Below are 24,484 nucleotides of genomic sequence, written 5' to 3' on the forward strand. Positions count from 1 at the left end.
ACCTTTAGTGCACACCAGCAGGGTCTACACAGACCAATTCATGTACCGCACATCAGCGCGCCCTAGAAATCACATCCCCATAAAACATGTTACCCCTCCAAATAAACGAACGCAGACACTGTTAATTCTTTGAATGCTGCTTCTCTCACCCAGATTAGGAAGAACTAATAGAACACTGATCACAATGATTTACTCCTCCCAGCACAGCAACAGACATCAGAGTTCATGAATTTCTCTATCTCACCAGCCCCCCATCTGCTCTGTGCTGAGCGATGTACGGGTGGAAGGCTAGTTATTGTCGAGGGCCCTGGACTAGAATGATTCCAGGTTTGGCCACAGATTTCCTCTGTGACCATAGGCAAGTCACTTAGTGACAAGTGCCTCGGCTCCCCATCTGTAAAATAAGATTAAAACTGATTTTCTAATCACAAAGGTGCTGGGAGGATAAATCCAACGGTAATTGTTCAGGCTAACATTTTGGTGGATCTGGGCTCCTTTCGTTTTTATCAACTCTTGCTAATAACACTTATTTACTTATTTCACAAAAGTCTTACGAGAACAGTAAATATTTGTAAAGCACTTAAAAGACACAAACAACGTATTCTTATTTCTGCAGTTGACCTTCCCCTTTTTAAAAAAATGAAAAGTATCCATAATGTTTTTGTTTTATGTTATAACCAAGTTTTCTGCATCTTTTCATTTTCATTTGGCAACTACTGGCCCAAAATGAGGATTTAAAGACTCTTTAACACCTAGTTAAGCAATACAGCTAGCTTTGCACTGGTCAAACATGTCCCCCCTTTTGGCAGAATTTCTGTAAATGCTGTCCCAGTTAAGGAGTCACTACTATTCACTACCAAGCTAAATAGTAAGTTCTCTAGGAGATATGCATATAAAATGGCCATCCCAATTAATTATGCCTTTTTTTCAGTTAGTTATACGTCACTGTACTTAAATACAGCAGCCATATTTGAATATACAGTGTGTGCGAGTCTATTCCCTGTACTATGTGCTGTGAAAGGGATTAAATTAGAGAGAATGCTGGACTGGGTACTTTGAAAGGCCATCAGTGATTCAGGAAACTTTATACAGAAAATCTAGGAAACGTAAGTCTAACTCTTAAAAATCAGACAACTAATAAGAAAACTCATTGAGATATAAAACAACATGAAGAGAATAAATCTGAAGGCATTATAAAAACTAATACATGATTTGAGCCTTGTCTTTGGGCAATATGGGGTTAATTCAACACCAAAGCCACTACTGCTTCCCCAAAACAAGTCTAGCAAAAAAAAAAAAATTGGAAAACGTAATTTCCATTTTCACAAAAATTTATGATGAAAAGAAAAGAAAGAATTATGCCTGTGAAGAACAGCATACTTGTTTTTAAATCAAGTGTCACTGGCTTGCAAAAAAGGCCTATTTCCTGTGATCCATAATTGGTTTTTTTTTTTTTTTAAACAAAGACTGTAAAATGCATAAACATCCACAAGTTTTACGAGCTGGTTTCCCTTAACAGACTGTTTGATTATAATAAAAAGCAGCATACTTCACATTTTATCCAAACCACAGGTGGTGTGGCTCAATGTTTTATTTCACTGAAGAATTGACAAAATACTGGTATAGTTTCCAGATGCACACATTATGGACATCAAGGAGTTACAGAAGGCAGAGTTTTTTTGTTTTGTTTGCTTGTTTTGGGGTTTTGTTTTGTTTTTTTTAAAAAGAAAGATACATATTGTAAAGTATCAATTTGACATGTTGAGGAGAGATACAGATTTGCTGTGATCAAAGATAGGAAAGACCCTGGCTCTCTCACCATTTTTACTATATTTCAACTGCTGAATACGTAACCAATGCAGAAGGGGTAGGGAAAAGAAGGCTAAATAAACCATAGAAAGATAGACTTTATTTGGAAATGTTTTTCTGTCCATCAACAGAGAAGCACAAACATTACAAGGCAATAGGACAATGAGTAAATTTTTATTATGTGTAAGTGACTTAGCCTAAGACTCACTGAAAGTCAATGGGATTTAGACTTCTATTTCTATACTACAGCCTAAGTCAGCAAAACGTTTTGTCAGTCAGGGGTGTGAATATTCCACCCCCGTGACTGACATAAGGTACACCAGCATAAGCGCTCGTGTTCACAGCACTATGTCGGTGGGAGAGCTTCTCTCAAAGGTGGCTTTTTTATGCCAACAGAAGAGCTCTCTCCTGTCAGCACACAGCGTCTTTACCAGACGTGCTGCATTTATAGACATGGCTTTAGGTTCCTCAGTGACTTTTGAAAATGGAACTTAGGCATTTTAGACCAACGACTTCCTATGCATCAAACAAAATGTATTATAAATACTCTGCTCCAAACCATAAGGAACTCTGTAAACAAGGCCAGAATCATTAGGAACTGACTGGGTAGTTAGCAAATGTATGAAAAACACTATGAACAACTTTTATTAACTACAGAGGTGGACAAGTACCTACATGACAAAACACATGCCATCACACCTGATACCTCTTTTTTGAGGTCTCAGCAGAAAAGGCAAGAACAGGATGGGAGGAGAAAGTGACAAACCTTTTCACATCCTTACAGGGGTAAACCTCCAGACCAAATTAAGGCACATTAGGGAGATTTGCCCTGCAGCTCCCTAAAAGTTCTCTGGTGAACAGGTGCAGCTTCAGATCTCCAGAGCTGCTGGGTCCTGCACCTTCCGTAAGTGCCAGTTTACTTTAAAATATGCAATATTAAAGAAAAACAAGCAGAGAAGAAGTCAATTTCCAAGTGTGTAAACAGGTTATTTGTGTAGGAAAAAAATTATGAAGTACAGTAACTCCTCACTTAATACTTAATATTGTAGTTATGTTCCTGAAAAATGCAACTTTAAGCAAAACTATGTTAAGTGAATCCAATTTCCCCATAAGAATTAATGTAAATGGGGGAGTAAAAATTGCCAGACAAAAGGCATTATATACATTTTAAACAATTTTAAACAAGCAATTTAATACTACAGTCATTGCTGAGTATGAAGCTTGGTTGAGGTGGTGGAGTCAGAGAGTGGAAAAGGGGGGATTGTCCGGCTGCTCCTCTTGCTGAACTTTCTGAACTCACAAAAACACATCTAGAGACTGTTGTTTTGCTTTCCTTTTTTTTCCTTGGTAAATTTCTTTATGGCAAGTCATTAGATGACCAACTCCCCTGATCACTTTGGAGCTGCGTTCCCTGTCAGGATCACCACCACTCAGGATTTGCAAGCCAGCCTTAACCCGCCTCTTCTCCTCCCCCCCCACCTTCTCCCCCTTTAGTCCGCACACGGCTTCCCTGCTCCTCCCCCCTTCCCCCTGAACGCCGCAAACCAGCTGATTGCCACGGACAGGACGCGGGGGGAGCAGGGGAAAGGCAGGGTCCGCTGGCGGGCGGGAGGTGCTGGGGTAGGGGCATAGGGGAGCTGATAAGGGGGCTGCCAGCTGTGGACAAAGCAGGCAGCCAAACAACGTTATAGCGGAGCATTGTACAACTTTAAATGGAGCATGTTCTGTAATGGAGCAGAGATGTAAGATCGAAACAACGTTAAGCGAGAGGACGTTAAGTGGAGAGTTACTGTATTCAAATGCTAATTCCATTTTAAGCTGTAACACATTACGGATTCAAATCCTAACTGCCCTGTTTTAATTATTTACAACTGTGTGATGAGAGTGCAAAACTGTTCATTCCCACCTTGCACAGGTGAAAATGACTAGACAAGGGAATGGAGACTCAGGCCCATAACATTTAATGCCATGCTACTAAAGGAATTTGCAGGGTAAATAACATGCAAACATGAAAGACTAAATCATAACAGAAATTAGATACCCTCCATAAGTATATTGTATAACAACTAGCTTTTACTATAATTCAGTGAATTCCAAAAGTTAAACAGTGTTTTAAAAGCTGATGGAAAATGTGGAATTTAAACTTACTGGTTGGTGAAATGATAGCCAGCTTGCAGCCATGTTTGTACCCAGGATCAACTCCCATCATAGTACGTCCTCTCACAGGGCTCATCAGAAGCAACTGTCGAAGATTTCTTCCAAACATCATTATAGATTCTTTCTCTGCATCAGATGTTAACTTTGATCTTAGAGGATAGAAAGCAAAAAAGAGGGGTTTTTTCCCCTGTTAGTTTTCAGACACGTTTCTTAGTTGGTTCAAAGTACATGCTTTTTGGAGCATTTCTGATTATTTCTTCATTACTGTCCACTGGATCTCCTTGAGTTTTGGGTACATTTACTTTAACAGGGATACTATATGAAAAATTGGCTGTAGTCCTAAGAAAGTAGCCTCAGTAACTGGCTTGCAGTTACAGTTACCCAGAAGTTGTGTAAAGTGCACAGACTCCTTTCTGCCTTATTTTTACACATCCACTATTAAATTTTTGAACAGACAGTAGTCTCTACTCAAAGCTGAGTTTCTACTCGCAGGGGAATGGTATTCTGATCCTCATCAGCCCGGCCTTGAGAAACACCTATGCTGAATTCAGCTTCTAATGTAAACCTACAGAGACTGGGATAATTTCCTAGTTACTGAGAAAATTACCACCCAGCAGAACTGGTTTAAGCAAGTAAGCTTGAAATGGACTAGATGGCCTGATAAGTCGTTTCTATATGTAATTGCTAAATTACTATAATTCACTAGATAGCCAGTCTGGTTTATGAGTTACAGTATTTCACAACTGTATTTGAAACTGGTGATTTGATAAACAATTTCAGATGCAAAATAATAATAGTGTAGTTGATGTGTTTTAACATTTGCTTGTGTGGTTGCAGGCAAAGCAGAAATTCATAGATACAAAACATTCTCTTTTTTCTTCCTCTTCCATGACCTTTGATAGAAAAAAGAAATATACCACTGAAGACCAAGGAATGAGTTCTGTAACTTTAGCACCACTTATTACAAATATCCTTGTTTATCTGAGACAAATGTGTACTTTTGCTAGGTGTAAGTATGCAAAGTATGTGCCTTGTATGTCAACAGCAGCCAAGAAGAGAATGTCTGATAACAAAATGTCTTAATTGTTTACACTTATTACAGAATAAAAAAAGTTTATTAAACAAAGAATCTTTAGTATTCAGTGGTTTCCTCTCTCTTTCCACGTGAACACATCCATGCACCATCTTATAATGTGATCAGTTATTAGGATAATTAAAAGAAAAGGAGTACTTGTGGCACCTTAGAGACTAACCAATTTATTTGAGCATGAGCTTTCGTGAGCTACAGCTCACTTCATCAGCTGTAGCTCACGAAAGCTCATGCTCAAATAAATTGGTTAGTCTCTAAGGTGCCACAAGTACTCCTTTTCTTTTTGCGAATACAGACTAACACGGCTGTTCCTCTGAAACCTAGGATAATTAAGGAAGTCATGATGAGTCATATAGTAACTAACACTATAAGCCTGCATATAATTTTAAAAGTACCCACACTTTTTCCCCCAGGAATGTATGTCTTCTTGGTCAGTCAAAAAGGAACCCTTTTCTGCACATTAATGTACCACTGAAACACCACCTAAGATTACCATAAATGGAAAATAATTCTTTGTAGTTTTTCTATACAATTAATTCTCTATGAAAATATATAAACTTTCTCATTTACACATCAATTAATTTTGTGCATTTGATAGTAATTTTATGTATAGTCAGATCAATTGCTTCCCAAAGAGCCAGTCTGTTCCCAGTTTGTGAGCCTCTTTACACAGAGCAACGATGAGGAGAACAGACATTTTTAAAAAATAGGAAAATATGACTAAAACCACAACTACTAGCACCCGGACTCATGGACATATGTAGAATGTGAAACTACTTTTAACTCCAATTTTTGAAAAACAGACTAGATTGCAAGTTGGTGATGTCCCTTCAACACTCAGAAAGACATAGCCACCCACATGTTTCCCTTCACACATCCTTTGCAAAGCATTTCTATGGAAAGGCATCCTTCATGCAAAAGAAAGAAAATCCCTCTGGAATTGTCTCTGTATGAAGAACACAAAATTAGCATAGATATTATCTAAAGGGTGTGACAAAGCTCCGACCTTGTCTCAGTAGGTCCCACGCTTGCTTCCTGGCAGATTACGTTAGCCTCAGAGGCTCACTGCGACCCTCCACATAGCCATTCTCTCTCTAGAGGCAAGGGTCACAGCCTACTGAGCCATTTTCATCATAGCCAGCAAGGGTGGTGAGGAGAAGCTACCCTCCCTTGCAGTGTCTCTGTTGTCTCCCAGTCTCAGTGATTAGCCAGGGAGGAGAGTGGGGAGCCCGGGCCCGCCCTCTACTCCAGGCCAGGGACTCTGATAGTAGCAGCTCTTGGTAGCTGACTTTTTGGAAACAGGACGAGTACGATTCCTTGGACCACTTCCCCACAGCCGCCCCCACTTCCTCAATATCTTCATCACCCTTACCGCAGGGCCTCCTTCCTTTGTGCCTGATAGGGTTTGTACTGCTCCATTTCTCCAGCAGCGTGGCTTCCTCCTACAGATCCTGACACACACACCCCCACCTGAATAACTGGTTTTTTAACTAGTTTCAGCCAGCCCCGATTGGCTTCAGGTGTCCCAATCAACCTAGCTGTCTTCCCTGCTTTCTGGAAGGATCTTAATTGGCCCCAGGTGTCTTAATTGACCTGGAGCAACTGCTATTTGCTTGCTGGTAACAGGGATTTGTTTAGCCTGGGGCTAATATATCTGTCTCCCACTACTTTCCTATAGCCATCTGGCCTTCCTCCATCAAAAGGGAGATTATGAAAAGTACACAAAATTTACATACATTCCCTAGGCTGCCCTGGCATTTCAAAAGGTACATCAAAGACTGTGTTCTGGCCTCCATTGAGTAGAAGAAGGAATCACCCTCAGGTAGCAGAGTGGCTGAGCTATAGCAGCTGCCACTGAACCCAACAGCAGAAGCAGTCGCTGCCTCTGCCATGGTGTGTGGGCGTGAAGACTGGAGAATCTGCACAACGGAAGATCCTCTGGCCCTGGCTTTCCTCTATCTCCAGAAAGCGGGTTCTATATCACCCACAGGACATCCACTCCCCACATGCAGCTCAATCTACCCATTCTACTACAACAGGGACCTGTGCAGGAATTGGATTTACCCCTAGCCACATGTTATTAGTTTTGTACATTTTATGGAAACATGTTTAAAGTTGGCTCGGATTTAAGACACTTTTATAGTAACAGGAAATGGTACTGAAAGTGCCAGGTGTGTGGAGACTATAACGTATGTCCTTTCTATTACTTAATATCCTGTATTTTTAATTTCAAATATAGACCTTTCTTTTTCTCTTTACCTGCTTCTCATTCAACATGTGGATCAGTGATATGACCCACCACCCCGACTGCCAGCCCTCAATTTTAAAATTTTGGATAGTCATTTAATCCTTTATGAAACTGTCCCAGGTAGCCTGACATTTATTTTCCCTTTATGTTCTCAGGGCACCACTGACTGCATCAAAAATGATAAAATGCCTAGCTTTGTGTTGTTCTAATTTCTGGTCATTCTTATTAATAAGGTTTGTGGGTGTGGGGGGGTCCCTCTTAAACATAAGATCATTGATTATTTTGAAAATAAATATCCTCATTTGCCATTTTATGAAAAATAAAATAATTTAACAAATGATTTAACATATTTCAAATTTACTAGGATGATTATAGTAACAACAAATATAAAGAATATGGAGATTCCTTTAATTTTCTTCTGCATTTGAAACTCAAAATTGCATTCAGTCATCAGATTGCCAAGAGAAGTATTTTAATAAGGGCAATTACCCTAATCTTGGCCTACGGACATCTGGAGTCACAGCGGGAAGATAAGGGTTCTGAAGTTTGGACTCCATTTCCAAACTCCAGCTTCCATATGCAAAGCACAAGCAATATTTCCTGTGAGAACTTCAGGTGTGAAATGAGATGTATAGGAAAAAACAGTGAGGGAAAGAGCTTCAGCACTTTTTGAGAGACCATGGAAAATTAGGAAAGGAGTACACCTTTAAAAAAAGATTTCCTCATCTCATCACTTGTGTTGAATCCCTATGAAATTATTCCAGGCAGGACTGCAACAAAATAAAAAGTATTCTGAAGTGCCAAAAGCATTGCTGGACATTATTATACCAGGTCTGAGCAATCATGGTACCTGACAGGAAAGAAAGTAGAAGGCAGGAAATGAAATAATAAATAAGGTAACTGTCGTGCTGGCAAGTTCTCTCCTCCTCATCACTAGGAGTAAAAGTCTCAATACACTCTTAGAAACTTTCTGCTCCAACACTTATTAATAAAAAAAAAGTTGGAGATGTTAATACTAAAAGGAGGTTTTAAAGTACTTTAGCAGCCCTGTGCAAGACTCCAAAGAAAAACTTCTGATGAGAAGAGAGAGAGGATAAAAAAAAAAGGAGAGGAGTTAAGTGGTCACAAAAGTGAGAAACTGATTGCTCACTGTCTCAAGCCAAGAATACTATTGGCAGGTGCTGTACATTCTTCCCCACAGGAGTTCAGTTTCAGTACTAATCCCATATTATTCCAGTTCCAGGCCTTTCCTCATTGGAAACGGCCAATTATGTCAAATTTTCCCAAACAGTAACATATGGACAAACATCCACTCAGGAACAAACAAAGTATTTCACTTAAGACCTAAACTCAGACTTAACCTGATCCAGAGTTTGTTTTATTTTAAAAAGCAAAACAAAAAACTGCACTAACCCACTGTTGCAACAAACTTCACATTATAATGTTTGATGAAGATTTCTTTGGAAGTGCTGGTTTGGTGAAAAAAGTGTATTCCTGTATGTACTCCACACTACTTTAAGACTATTAAATCTATTCCACAGCATTGCAAAAGTATCCATGATTTCATGTGACTGAGCAGAGCTAAACTGTTGTTGCAAGCCATTGTAATGCATACATAATCCCTATTTAACAAACAGCTACTTCTGAGTAGTTAATATAGTACATAACTTTCGTTAGACCACACAAAAGTCACATACGTGGGGGGGGGGGGTACTTGGTTTAAAAAATGAGTGGAAAGAGCCAGGTTATTAAAGACTATTGCTCCCAGTATAAACTATAACCAAATTTCTTAACAGTATCCCTTAAATAATTGGATGTTGTTCTTTTCCATTGTTAGGGTCTTTGTTAAAAACCACATTGTAGTTAAGGCCAGGGTTTTTCTACTGAAGCACAGAGGCTGGTGGCTCATTATCCCACCCAGACATAAGGAACATGAGAGTGAGCCTAAGGTGTGGGTTGAACAGCCTGAGAACACTAGAGCCAAGCCTGGGAAAAGGCTTGATTTAAGAACTGTCATTGTATTATTGGCTCAGAGTCATAGAGTTTAAGGCCAGAAGGAACCACCAGATCATCTAGTCTGACCTTCTCTATATCACAGGCCACCAACTTATTAATAAAGTTCCAGGAAACTCCAGGAAAGGGACAAATTTTGACTCTGAAGAGTGAATTTTGTTTTAGAGCAGGTTGTGAATGGCAACTGCTCTCGCACATTAGAAGGAAGCTGGCACATGACATCCCCACAAGATGATGTTCACTGTTTTGACCAACAATGGTCAAATAAACCTCTCTACTTTATTTTAATAGCTAAGAGGATTCAGGTCACAGTGTGTCGCTTCCTCAGCACCTTTGTACGGTGCCAGTGACGTAACACCTAAGGGAGGTAGCAGACCAGTTACTGCATTTATCCCATCAATCCAGAAATCTACCATACAAACTGCCAGTCAAATGAATTGGAGCAATCTTGTCTGCAAAGTAACTGACAGTGACCAGTAAAACAATTTAGATGCATAGAAGCAGGAGCACTGCAAAGCAGATATTTTCCAGAGGGACACTGGCTCCCTAGTTATGAGAGGCCTAAATTTTCAAAATGTGACTATTGGTTTTGGATACCCAATTTGACAAGCTTCAAGAGGCCTGATCTAAAAATCAAAACATTTTTGACTGTTTCAGTTGTGCACCCAAAAAATTAAAGACACACACAAAAAAAAGTAGGCAGTGTATGATAAAAGAGTTTGAAAGTTTATGCGTATGCATCCAATGAAGTGAGCTGTAGCTCACGAAAGCTTATGCTCAAATAAATTTGTTAGTCTCTAAGGTGCCACAAGTCCTCCTTTTCTTTTTGCGAATACAGACTAACACAGCTGTTACTCTGAAACCTGTCATTATGCAAGGCACTGCATTTAGCCGTATGGAGCGGAAATCTATCAATTGCATGAAAAAAAACTTGTACAGATACAGGCAGACGTCATCTTCCTTTCCAAATGCAAATGGATGGACATCGTACCAAAAGGACAGAAGGTAAAAAATCCATTACAATCTACATACCACACAGATTATGCTGACAGCTTGTGCCACACGCTCTCAAAGAAACTGCGGAACCAACTGATCAACATCCTCTACAGCAAACGGGGAAAGATAAAGAATGAGCTCTCAAAAATGGATACTCTCATAAAAAACCAACCTTCCACACAAACTTCCTCATGGCTGGACTTTACTAAAACTAGACAAGCCATTTACAACACACACTTTGCTTCTCTACAAAAGAAAAAGGACACTAAACTTTCTAAACTACTATATGCCACAAGGGGCCACAGCAATGGTTCCCTCAACCCACCCAGCAATATTGTTAACCTACCCAACTATACTCTTAGCCCAGCAGAAGCAGCTGTCCTATCTCGGGGCCTCTCCTTCTGCCCCTCTACCCCCACGAACATGATACAGTTCTGTGGTGACCTAGAATCCTATTTTCGACATCTCCGACTCAAGGAATATTTCCAACACACCTCTGAAAAACATACTAATCCACAGAGACCTCCCTACCAACACTACAAAAAGAAGGATTCTAGGTGGACTCCTCCTGAAGTTCGAGACAGCAGACTGGACTTCTACATAGAGTGCTTCCGCCAACGTGCACGGGCTGAAATTGTGGAAAAGCAGCATCACTTGCCCCACAACCTCAGCCGTGCAGAACACAATGCCACCCACAACCTCAGAAACAACTCTGACATCATAATCAAAAAGGCTGACAAAGGAGGTGCTGTTGTCACCATGAATAGGTCGGAATATGAACAAGAGGCTGCTCGGCAGCTCTCCAACACCGCTTTCTACAAGCCATTACCCTCTGATCCCACTGAGAGTTACCGAAAGAAACTCCAGCATTTGTTCAAGAAACTCCCTGAAAAAGCACAAGATCAAATCCGCACAGACACACCCCTGGAACCCCGACCTGGAATATTCTATCTACTACCCAAGATCCATAAACCTGGAAATCCTGGGCGCCCCATCATCTCAGGCATTGGCAACCTGACAGCAGGATTGTCTGGCTATGTAGATTCCCTCTTCAGGCCCTAGGCTACCAGCACTCCCAGCTACCTTCGAGACACCACTGACTTCCTCAGGAAACTACAATCCATCGGTGATCTTCCTGATGACACCATCCTGGCCACTATGGATGTAGAAGCCCTCTACACCAACATTCCACACAAAGATGGACTACAAGCCATCAAGAACACTATCCCCGATAATGTCACTGCTAACCTGGTGGCTGAACTTTGTGACTTTGTCCTTACCCATAAATATTTTACATTTGGGGACAATGTATACCTTCCAATCAGCGGCACTGCTATGGGTACCTGCATGGACCCACAGTATGCCAACATTTTTATGACTGACTTAGAACAACTCTTCCTCAGCTCTCGTCCCCTAACGCCCCTACTCTACTTGCACCATGATTTCAACAATTTCCATCCCACCATCAACCTCAGCCTGGTCCAGTGCACACAAGAGATCCACTTCCCGGACACTCCAGTGCTAATAAATGATGGTCACACAAACACCACCCTATATCGGAAACCTACTGACCGCTATTCCTACCTACATAACTCCAGCTTTCACCCTGACCACACCACACGATCCATCGTCTACAGCCAAGCTCTGCGATACAACCGCATTTGCTCCAACCCCTCAGACAGACACAAACACCTACAAGATCTCTATCAAGCATTCTTACAACTACAATACCCACCTGCGGAAGTGAAGAAACAGATTGATAGAGCCAGAAGAGTTCCCAGAAGTCACCTACTACAGGACAGGCCTAACAAAGAAAATAACAGAACGCCACTAGCCGTCACCTTCAGCCCCCAACTAAAACCCTTCCAACGCATTATCAAGGATCTACAACCTATCCTGAAGGACGACCCAACACTCTCACAAATCTTGGGAGACAGGCCAGTCCTTGCCTACAGACAGCCCCCCAACCTGAAGCAAATACTCACCAGCAACCACATACCACAAAACAGAACCATTAACCCAGGAACCTATCCTTGCAACAAAGCCCGGTGCCAACTGTGCCCACATATCTATTCAGGGGACACCATCATAGGGCATAATCACATCAGCCACGCTATCAGAGGCTCGTTCACCTGCACATTTACCAATGTGATATATGCCATCATGTGCCAGCAATGCCCCTCTGCCACGTACATTGGGCAAACTGGACAGTCTCTATGTAAAAGAATAAATAGACACAAATCAGATGTCAAGAATTATAACATTCATAAACCAGTCGGAGAACACTTCAATCTCTCTGGTCACTCGATTTCTGATCTCAAAATGACTATCCTTCAACAAAAAAACTTTGAAAACAGACTCCAACGAGAGACTGCTGAATTGGAATTAATTTGCAAATTGGATACAATTAACTTAAGCTTGAATAGAGACCGGGAATGGTTGATTCATTATAAAAAGTAACCTATTTCCCCTTGTTTATTCCTCCCCTCCTCCCGTTCCTCAGACGTTCTTGTTAAACCCTGGATTTGTGCTGGAAATGGCCCACCTTGATTATCATACACATTGTAAGGAGAGTGATCACTTTACATAAGCTATTACCAGCAGGAGAGTGGGGTGGGGGGAGAGAAAACCTTTTGTAGTGATAAACACCCATTTTTTCATGGTTTGTGTGTATAAAAACATCTTCTGTATTTTCCACAGTATGCACCCGATGAAGTGAGCTGTAGCTCATGGAAGCTTATGCTCAAATAAATTGGTTAGTCTCTAAGGTGCCACAAGTACTCCTTTTCTTTTTGCGAATACAGACTAACACGGCTGTTACTCAAACTTATCTGGAGTGTGTGTGTTATGGCTGTTTTTGCAACTCAAAGTGGATTTTCACATCAATATTATTCTTAACCTAATGTATAGGGCCCTACCAAATTCACGGTCCATTTTGGTCAATTTCATGGTCATAGTATTTTTAAAATAGTAAATGTCATGATTTCAGCTATTTGAACCTGAAATTTCACGGTGTTGTAATTGTAGGGGGTCCTGACCCGAAAAGGAGGTTGGTTGTTTTTGGTTGGGTTTTTTTTGGGGCCGGGGAGGGGGGGAAGGCAGGGAAACAAGGTTATTGTTTTGGGGGGCGGAGGTTGCAATACTGCTACCCTTACTTCTGCGTTGCTGCTGGCGGCGGTGCTGCCTTCAGAGCTGGGCAGCCGGAGAGCGGTGCCTGCTGGCCCAGAACCCAGCTCTGAAGGCAGAGCCGCCACCAGCAGCAGCGCAGAAGTAAGCATGGCATGGTCTGGTATTGCCCCCCTTACTTCTGCGCTGCTGCCTGCAGAGCTGGGCCCTCACTCAGCACCCCCCACTCTCTGGCCGCCCAGCTCCGAAGGCAGCAGCGCAGAGGGGTGGTGCGGTATGGTATTGCCACTCTTACTTCTGTGCTGTTGGTGGCAGGGCTCTGCCTTCAGAGCTGAGTGACCGCAGAGCGGCGGCTGTTGGCCACATGCCCAGCTCTGATGGCAGCCCCCCGCCAGCAGCAGCACAGAAGTAAGGGTGGCAATACCATGACCGCTCTACAACTCCCTTTTGGCTCAGGATCCCCAATTTGAGAAACACTGGTCTCCCCCATGAAATCTGTATAGTATAGGGTAAAAGCACACAAAAGACCAGATACCACGAGGGAGACCCGATTTCACAGTCCGTGACACATTTTGCATATGAATTGGTAGGGCCCTACTAATGTATTAACTGTAAGAGTTATGGAGTATCTGTGACAGTTACCACAACTAACCAATAGTTTTGTCATATATTTTGTATAAGGATTATATTTACTGTAGCATCCTTAACTTGAAGTCTAATTTGAAGGAGGTTCAGGGAGAAGAGGAATGGACCACGACACCTTCTATAAGCCCGGTTGACCAAAAAACCCACCACAAAACATGGTCAGCTCAGATGAAAGTTGAAGTGCAGCAAGATGACCTTGAGAACTGGATCTAGTGTCATCTCAACCTCACCCCTACCTACACTTTCAAAGAAGAGTGGGAGATAAGCTAAATGAAAAGCCCTCACATATCTAGGAGGGAAAAGGGACATAGTTTCCCGCTCTCTCAAAAGCCAGAAGTAGTCTAGGGAGTTGTGGGAAGGAGACACAGACAAGTGAATGTGGCCAATTATGCTTTCAGGGGAATACCTCAATCCTTTTCCCACCTCAGCTCTCGATCATAGGATATGTGAAATTCTGTCATACCAGCTTGCAGTTACCAAGCAAATTCACAAGTCCACTTTTAAAGCTTTACACGTATCGCTTTACAAACCTTTAAATGCAAATTTAGCCTTCAGATACGCTTTCATGTGCCATCCATTTACTATAATGAGAGTCCAAGTGGGCATCTCAGACTAGAACTTGCCCTGATATAACCAAGCGTCATAAGAAACCCTTTGAGTACTATTAATCCCATTTTACACATGAGGAAACAAACACAAAAAGTTAAATGATTCACCCAAGGTCACAGAGTGAATCAGTGTCAAAGTTGGGAACAGACCCCAGAAATCCCCATTGGGTAGGGTTGCCAATTTTCTGATTGCAGAAAACCAGTTACCCTTGCCTTGCCCCACCCCCTGCCCTGAAGCCCCACCCCTGCTTACTCCATCCCTCCTCCCTCCATTGCTCACCCTCGCTCACTTGCTCATTTTCACCGGGCTGAGGCAGTGGGCTGGGGTGCGGGCAGGGGTGAGGGCTCTGGCTGGAGGTGCGAGCTCTGAGGTGGGGCCGGGGATGAGAGGTATGGGGTGTAGGAGGGGGCTCCGGGCAGGAGGATTTGGCTGAGGGGTTCAGGGTGTAGGAGGGGGCTCTGGGGTGGGGCCAGAAATGAGGGTTTCAGGGCACGGGAGAGGGTTGGTGGGGGGGGAGGGGGGGAGAGCTCTGGGGTGGGGCTGGGGATGAGGGGTTTGGAGTACAGGAGGGGGTTCCAGGTTGGGGCAGGGGACTGGGGTACGGGAGGGGGTGCGGGCTCTGGGAGGGAGTTTGTGTGCAGGAGGGGACTCAGGGCTGGGGCATGTGTCCTGATTACAGTTATAGGTGGCCAGCCCACAAATGCTGCAGTGACACAACGCCATAGTGTACACGGGGAAAGGCAAGGCAAACCATGGATTTCTCCATCTGCACAAGGGGCTGTACCAATGGGTAAAATCCAAGGCCAGAGAAGGCCCCATTCACGCATTAGATTCTGTAGCAAGGAATGATGCAAATTAAGCCCAACATGGCAGCCTAACTATGAAGTGATCTTCAGGGACTTAAGTCAGTCACACTGGAGCCTACTTATGTAGTTAACTCCCACCCACCAATGGCAAAATAGACTCAAATACTACTAAATTTTGACTTTTAAATTTCCTGTTTATTTAAACAGAATGATATAGCTTGCATGTGACACTTCATCTCATGACACAGCTATTACAGTGTCAGTGAAAATAAGACTATTTTACAGAGCCATCACAAAATCCATAGTACAGTATCAAATCAACATTATGACTACTACATTTATCATGTAGTGGAGATGACAAATATAAGGGCCACTTCCAACAAGAGCAATTATTTTGTCAGTTTCTTTCAGACAGGTACGTGAAATGGAGTCAGAACAATGTCGGTGACAGCATTATTGCAATGGCAATTGTGTAATGGAAACAACAGATGTCTAGGACAATTTCAGAGACAAAGGTTTATTGTTAAGATGATGATAATGATCCGATTATAGTATTGTAATGTAAACTCTAAACTGTACTTGTTAGGTAAAAATATGATGAAAAGTATAGCCAACATATGAAATAGGGTTCTTTTTTCCCTCCCGAAGTTGAGTTACTGACCATTTTAAATACTTTTTCTCCAATTAAAATTAATAGGAATAAAATGTCTATAGAATGTCAATTTAAAAAAAAATTAAGATTACAGATTATTAAAAACGTCTGATAGTGCATGTCACAATAAAGTGTGTCTTAGTAATATAAACAATATAATGTAAGTCAAAAATTCTCTTTCTGCTTAGACTACTTGTTTACCTAGGCCAGCCTGAGAAGGAGCCAGAATTTACAAATGTACATTGCCAAAGAGCCACAGTAATACATCAGCAGCCCCGCATGAGCTCCCCTACCCCGCTCCCAATGCCTCCAACCCACCAGCAGCCATGCCAATCAGCACCGTCCCCTCCCTCCCCAATCAGCTGTATCATGGTGTACAGGAGGCTCTTGCGGGGGGGAAGGGAAGGGGAGGAGCAAGGGCACAGGGGAGCGGGCAAGGAGGGGTGGAGTGGGGGTAGGGCCTGTGGCAGAGCCAGGGGTTGAGCAGTGAGCACCCCCCGGCACATTGGAAAGTTGGTGCCTGTAGCTCCAGCCCTGGAGTCGGTGCCTATACAAGGAGCCGTCTATTAACTTCTGAAGAGCCGCATGTGCTCTGGAGCCACAGGTTGGCCACCCCTGAGCTAGATTAACCTGAATGCGGTTGCAAACTGAATTTTGAGAATTGAGATTGATAATTCATCTCTTTTGGATTAGTTCAGGCTAAACTGAACATTATTAATTTTTACTTGGCTGAATGATACACACTAAATCCTACATGGTACCAGGTTTTGTGAAAACAAACAGTGCAGTGTTTACCTGAATTCTCTACAGAGGAGAGGATAAATAAGACGTTTATATGAATCTTCCACCGAATTATGCAATATCTTCATTAACTCTGGTTTTGCATAGCGTTTTGGTCTCCACCTGTACAAAAAAACAAAAAGGGCAGCATTAAACACTTCCACCACACAGAATCATAAATGTAGAGCTTCAAGAGGTTATTTAGTCCAGCCTCCCTGCATTGAGGCAGAACAAGGATACCTAGACCATCCCTGACAGGCGTTTGTCTAATCTGTTCTTTTCAGAGTAGCAGACGTGTTAGTCTGTATCCGCAAAAAGAAAAGGAGTACTTGTGACACCTTAGAGGCTAACAAATTTATATACACAGAGAACATGAAACAATAGGTGTTACCATACACACTGTAACAAGAGTAATCAGGTAAGGTGAGCTATTACCAGCAGGAGAGAAAAAAAAACTTTTGTAGTGATAATCAAGGTGGGCCATTTCTAGCTGTTGACAAGAACGCGTGAGGAACAGTATGGGGGGGAAAAATAAACACGGGGAAATAGTTTTACTTTGTGTAATGACACATCCACTCCCAGTCTTTATTTAAGCCTAAGTTAATGGTGTCCAGTTTGCAAATTAATTCCAATTCAGCAGTCTCTCGTTGGAGTCTGTTTTTGAAGTTTTTTTGTTGAAGAATTGCCACTTTTAGGTCTGTAATGGAGTGACCAGAGAGATTGAAGTGTTCTCCGACTAGTTTTTGAATGTTATAATTCTTGACGTCTGATTTGAGTCCATTTATTCTTTTACGTAGAGACTGTCCAGTTTGACCAATGTACATGGTAGAGGGGCATTGCTGGCACATGATGGCATATATCACATTGGTAAATGCGCAGGTGAACGAGCCTTGGATAGTGTGGCTGATGTGATTATGCCCTACGATGGTGTCCCCTGAATAGATATGTGGACACAGTTGGCAACGGGCTTTGTTGCAAGGATAGGTTCCTGGGTTAGTGTTTTTGTTGTGTGGTGTGTGATTGCTGGTGAGTATTTGCTTCAGGTTCGGGGGCTGTCTGTAGGAAAGCACTCGCCTGTCTCCCAAGATCTGTGAGAGTGATGGGTTGTCCTTCAGGATAGGTTGTAGATCCTTGATGATGCTTTGGAGAGGTTTTAGTTGGGGGCTGAAGGGGATGCCTAGTGGCGTTCTGTTATTTGTTAGTCTCTAAGGCACCACAAGTACTCCTTTTCTTTTTAATCTGTTCTTGAAAACCTTCAATAGCGGGGATTCACAAACCTCTCTGTTCCAGTGACTAACTATCCTGATAGTTAGAAAGTTGTTCCTAAAATTCCTTGCTGCAAACTAAGCTGATTATTTCTTGCCCTAGCCTCAGTATGGAAGATCCCCTCAAGATAAGAAAGAAGCAGCTTCCATAGTTAGAGAGAGAGAAAATAAAGACCAAAACCATTTTCTAATATGGACTGCTTCAGCATAATGTTCTGTAAATGCCAGTATTACTGCACCAATGCTGCTATAAAGTTATATCTTCAGTCGTGAATGGAAGAAGGCACTGTAACTTGGCACATGCTTTTACTGTCAGAAAAGGTGAGGGGACTATGGACTTTTAGTGAACTGGTATTTCAGATTGTCTTCATTTTAAAGAAAATACTACAAAAATAAATTAAAATTTCCCTCCCACTTGGGCTGAAAAGAAAAAAGAACCAGTCAAACTTCATCCCAAATGTATGAATAAATCAGTTTTACATTTCCATTATATGCACCTCATTTACAATTCCCAACTTCCTCAAATGTGACAAAGCATTTCCTGCGGATGCCACTACTGCGTTATGGATGTGAATAGAGGGCAGCTAGTTAAGGAAGGCAACGGAGGTCAAATAAAAGTTGAAGTGCTGAACTACAGACAGCGAACGGAGAACAAATACAAAATTGAGATAAAACATTTTCTTAACATCTCTATAAGTGAAAATAGTGTCTGTCTGTTTTGGAACAGCAAAAAAGCAAACATACCCAGTACATGCATTTTCTTTTTGTTCTGTTAATGATATGCTTAAATTACACACCAAATTCCAGAGACTAGCAAAATCTCATTCAAAAATAATCTCCCAGAATTTTGTAAGCCATGCTTATCTTGTACCTTTTCTACTGTAATGCAACTGTATGGATAGACAAGGCCCTGCTATGATTTGCTACAAGACATCAACCCAAGCCACAGAAGTCAGATCTGAATTTCAAGCTTCCCCAAAATTCAGGTGTGATCAGATCCAAGGTTTTGTTTCTCACCAAGCTATTTTCTGAGCAACATTATTAGCAAGGACCCATGCAATTACCTACCAGATACAAGAGAATTAAAGTTGTCCACTGAGCGGGTATGAGGGACTTGGCAGGGCTCTATCTGGAAACATTTGGGTACATTTCAGAAAGTTGTTCTTAACAACATGAGAGAGTTGTGGCCATTTGAAAATCTGTCCAGGTGTGAGCGCAGTTGAAAATTATGCTATTTTTTTAAAAATAGAGTATTAATCTTGTCTGTACTGCACTGAAATAAGACTCCCAAACTTCTCTGAAATAGCCCAGACAACTCTTCAGTTGTTTAAGGAATTATCTCCTGAAACAGATTCTCTTTTTATGTATTTATATTTGAGAAGTAGTATCTGATCATCTAATTGAACACCATACCTTGATAAATACATACATGGGGAGTTAAAGATTACCTAAGGACCTTGTTTTACCATTTCATTACTTTTGAGTGCTTAGCCACATGACCTTAACATTGTACTAACAATTTTTGGCAACAATTTTGTTATACTTTGTTGCAGAGAGGATTTTTTGGTATACACATAAAACAGGTGCAGGATTTCCTTTGCTCTCATTGCTACCCAATTCTATTACCAGAAGTTTGTACAGGTGGTAAAACTGACTATACTGATGGAGATAGTAACGCATTTGGACAGCAGACATCAGGTTCCCTCTCTCTCTTGTTAAGGCTGATTAGTAGATTTCTTATCCACAAATAGCTCATCACAGCAGATATTTTTGACTGCATGCTACTTACCAATGACTAATAACATGATTTTGTGATATTCAGTGAGAAGTCCTATAAATATTACAGAACCACATTCTACAATTCATCATGAAACTAAAAACATCCAGAAGACGTATTCAAAAAACAGCCTGTGAATAAATAGCATGTTTTTTAACCCACACACATATTCCGTTACTTGTGGGGGCAGAGAGGGAAACAAAGCTTAACACTGGAATGGAGCTAAAGGACCTCTAGATAGCTCTTGAATGATAATTTGAACCTAATTAATCTCTACTCCGCGAAGTGTTTTTTTCTGGAATATTTAATGAAGAATGAATTAATGTCTAAAATACTTTAAGTTGTTATGAAAATAGCATCTTCTTACTCAACAGGTCTTCTCTGAGCGCATCTGCTTACCCTAGGGAATAAGGTAAAAATATCTGCACTCCTGTTAGGCCTACATAACAAATAACAGCTGTGGGAGAGTGAGCTGGGTTCTATTTGGGCACACTCATCATCAACAGAATTGTTAAAGTTCAACTGAGGAATCTTCATTACCAGTGACAATGACTGATCCAAAAAGAACACAGCTGGTTTTCTAGACCCCAAGTCAAAAAGACAGCAGTATAATCTGTTTTCCTGAGAATTTAGCTAATTATACATGGAAGGTGGAAGTCACCCACAAGAACAGCTATTTAATGCATGATAACTCTGGCCTTATGTGGGATTTGAGAATTTCATCCTGAGAGGAGGGTTTCGCTATGAGGGTGGTGAAACACTGGAATGCGTTACCTAGGGAGGTGGTAGAATCTCCTTCCTTAGAGGTTTTTAAGGTCAGGCTTGACAAAGCCCTGGCTGGGATGATTTAACTGGGAATTGGTCCTGCTTCGAGCAGGGGGTTGGACTAGATGACCTTCTGGGGTCCCTTCCAACCCTGATATTCTATGATTCTATGAAAAAAATAAAATCCACTGTCCCCTCAAGCCAAGTGATTCTGTTTTTACAGAGTAACTTCAGTGCAAATCCATCCTCCCCCTCAGTGATCAGTGTGGTCCTGCTGCATAAGAGGGGGTTAGATACAGAGTCGGGAGTACTGCAGGGGGCAATTCTGGACAGGCTAAACCAGCCATTTTCTAGAATTTGGCCCAACCACAATGGCAGTTCTAGCGGTGGGTGCTCATCCCAGTGAGTTTCAATATAATCTTCAGTTTCCAGTCTCCAGCCCTTCTGATTTACACCACGTTAGTGGTTATAGAGTCTTCAAAGAGGCCTATCACCCTCTAATTCCCCTTTTCCTCTCAATGGCATGTTATCTTTGAAGACTGCCTCAGGAGAACAAATTAAAGGGTAGTGTATTAACTACTAATTTATCAGGTAGGAAATAGCATTGTTTTGTGGAGAGGGCACTTTCCGCTCTCTGGATATTTGGGTTCTAGGTTTGGTTTTGCCACAAGTGTTCAGATGTTCTCTCCATAAGTAATTGGAAGGCACTCAGACACTACAGTGATGAGAAGCAAGTGAATAGGTAAGTAATATGGATATAGGGCACTGACATCTCTCTTCAAATCCTAGGAGGCAAAAGAATAAGAAAAAAAGCTTTGGGATTTGCAGTGACCTACCTCAGAATAACACTACAGTAGAACCCCTATTAAAATGATTGGGGACTGAGGAGTTTGTAAAATCAACATCTCAACATTACAGTAGATATGTTGCATTAATTGCAGTTTGGTGCACTGCTTTGTTCTCTTCTTGTCCTTCAAACCACAGCAAAGCAATATCCAGTGCCCTGAAGGCATCAGAATGAGATAAGATGTCAACTTGTTTTTCTTACTTTCACTTTTGTTATGTGCTTTTTTTTCATTTGTTTTCTGTAAGGAAAAATGGTTCATATAACTGGTCACTCGTAAGACTGATGTTCATAAAATTAAGGTTCTACTGTATATTATATGACAGTCTCCTTTGTATATGTTAGCAAGGTGACAAGAAGTTGAAGCAGCATCTAAAATCTGTCCCCAAAGATATACAGTATTTAAAGCACCGATTTAAAGTACTGGGTAAGAAATGAGATGTATCCTTATTTGAACTGCTGATGAATTTCGATGTACAAGTGTGACTGTATATGAAAGAAATGATAATGGGGAAAAAAGCTTTTGTAATAGTATCATCAAAGAGGACTGCCTCCAATTTACACAAATCAATTATATGGGATGAAGCAAGGTAGCACAGAGAATACTGACTGTGCTGCAAATCACAGAAGCAGACCTGGTGCACTGTATACATTAGAATCCCTACCTCAGAGCAGTCCAAAAAGACCTACGCCTGGGTCTAATGCAGTAAGCTATATGGTATTTCATTTGTACATGAGACGAATGAGGAGCTAAGATCAACCTGTTTAGAATTTGTGGTACCAGGGAGTGTATTTATTCTCATCCTCCTGTTCAAACCAGCTCAAGACTGAAGATGGCTGGCCAACGATGGCCTAATGTTCAGTAACATTAGAAAACTCTTCTGGTGATCAGATGTGCACTCGTAGATCCACTGGGAAAGTGTAGAATCTAGCATAGATTTTCATGCATCAAAATCCACTGGAATTGTCTCCTATGGAATGTTTTTGTGTGAGAGAAAATAATTTGGCCCTTAATTAGAAAAACGTAAGAAAGACCACATATTGACTTGAGTCGAATGTTCAATTTCTGAGGTCATTATTCCTCTTAGCACTGGAAGACTGACAAAAATATCTAAATTTACATTTTAAACTGTCATTCCTGTAGCAGCACAAAATGTCCCACTGACAGTGACTCACTCATGCTGTTGCTGAATTCTATTGTAGATGCAGCTTTTTAAGACAGTTACAGATATTTTCTCTCCACACTGTAGACCAGTGATCCCCAAACTTTTTACCTCACACCCTCTCTTACCTGTCTACCCCCTGCCCCCCAGGACCAGCAACATAGTTCTGGGAGGGGAGGATGCGGACAGGGCTAAGGGGGCTGAGGCTGGAGCCACAGGTGAGAGCAGGGGCGGAGCTGAGGCTGGTAGCCGGGACCCAGGGCGCAGGGCCAGCAGCTGGGATAGGGGCCAGAAGCATATCTGGGTGGCGCTCTCTCCCCACTCTATGTGGGGGCTGGCCTGGGGCATGCCCCACAGTTTGGGAATCTCTGCTGTAGACAATACCACACTGGGAAACAATTTTGGTCTGTAGCATATGTAAGAACTAAAATGGATTTTTAAACTGTGATCAAGAATCATAACAGCTCGGAAAAGCCCAAGGACCTTACCATTAAGAAACACTATACTAAGAGAGCAAACCACTTTTAAACACTGACACACTTTCTGTGGTGTATAATTTAAATTTCATACCATAGTATGTTACCCTTTTTATGACAGGTTTCAGAGTAACAGCCGTGTTAGTCTGTATTCGCAAAAAGAAAAGGAGTACTTGTGGCACCTTAGAGACTAACCAATTTATTTGAGCATGAGCTTTCGTGAGCTACAGCTCACTTGCTAAGGTGCCACAAGTACTCCTTTTCTTTTTACCCTTTTTATGTATTCAGACATTAGCAAGGTCTTTCTTCCTGTCTGTGCACTATTTCACATTAACTAAATTTTACACATCAAGATGAGGATTTCCAAGGATCCTTCACAATGGGAACTGGGTACCTAACACCCTTTGGATCCTTGGAAAAACCCAGCCCAGATATTTTGTGTATGCAAGCAAGATAAACAAATAAGGTCAGGAGAATTTTGCAAAGCAGATAGCTGGGCTCCAGTTGACACTGAAGGGAAGGAAGCTGGGAAGGGAAGGAACCAAGACCTAGAAATAGCGAAGCACTGGAGAAAACATTACTGTAACTAGGACTTATAGCACATCTTTCACCACAGATTCTCAGAGCATTTGGCAAACGTTAAACAAGCCTCACAACAGACAAGTTATCTTAAGAAAATAACATGTCTGAAGTTATACAGAGACTCAATAAGAAACGGAAATAGAACCTGAGTCCGGGCTCTCAATTCTCTGCTTTAACCACTAGCCTATATAAACAGCACACAGTCAGTTGTTAGGACATCTGTGATGAGAATTATGGGGAAACAGATCATATTTAGGTTTGGGGGTAATTAAAAGTAATATTTAAGAAACAATATCAATAAATGACAGTCCTGAAAGTATACAGAATGCATTCCAAAGTATCAAATTATATAGTGACTTTGGAGTAGTTACACTTCCTTTATTTTAAAGAGGGTATTTTTCATTAGAAATAAGAATGTTCTTTCATATTTTTGGCACAAGATTTTTAATGAATGAAGATAGACTTTTAGACAGTATAATCAATACATACGACTATAATATAAGAAAAGCCATAATGGGTCAGATCAACAGTCCATCTAAACCTATATAGTGTCTTTTGATAGTGGCTGGTGCCAGATGTTTCAGAGCTTCAAAATACACAAATATTTTATCCTAAGTGTTCTTCTACCACATGTCCCTGTACAAAGGGCATATTGTAAAAATTTCAAAATGCATTACAAAG

The 24,484-nt window shown here is 41.4% G+C and overlaps 1 protein-coding gene across 1 annotated transcript in view; it reads right to left on the reverse strand.

Annotated features, from left to right (window-relative positions):
- The window catches only part of SRBD1 (S1 RNA binding domain 1), a 227,030-nt gene that overhangs the window by 148,894 nt on the left and 53,652 nt on the right, over positions 1–24,484 (reverse strand). Inside the window, exons 13-14 of the mRNA XM_073339107.2 lie at positions 16,947–17,054; positions 3,958–4,115 (exon numbers count right to left, since the gene is read on the reverse strand). Coding sequence (XP_073195208.1) covers positions 3,958–4,115; positions 16,947–17,054 — 266 coding nt within the window. The remainder of the gene's footprint in view (positions 1–3,957; positions 4,116–16,946; positions 17,055–24,484) is intronic.

This window comes from Lepidochelys kempii, chromosome 3, assembly GCF_965140285.1.
Source record: "Lepidochelys kempii isolate rLepKem1 chromosome 3, rLepKem1.hap1, whole genome shotgun sequence".
Lineage (NCBI taxonomy): Eukaryota > Metazoa > Chordata > Testudines > Cheloniidae > Lepidochelys > Lepidochelys kempii.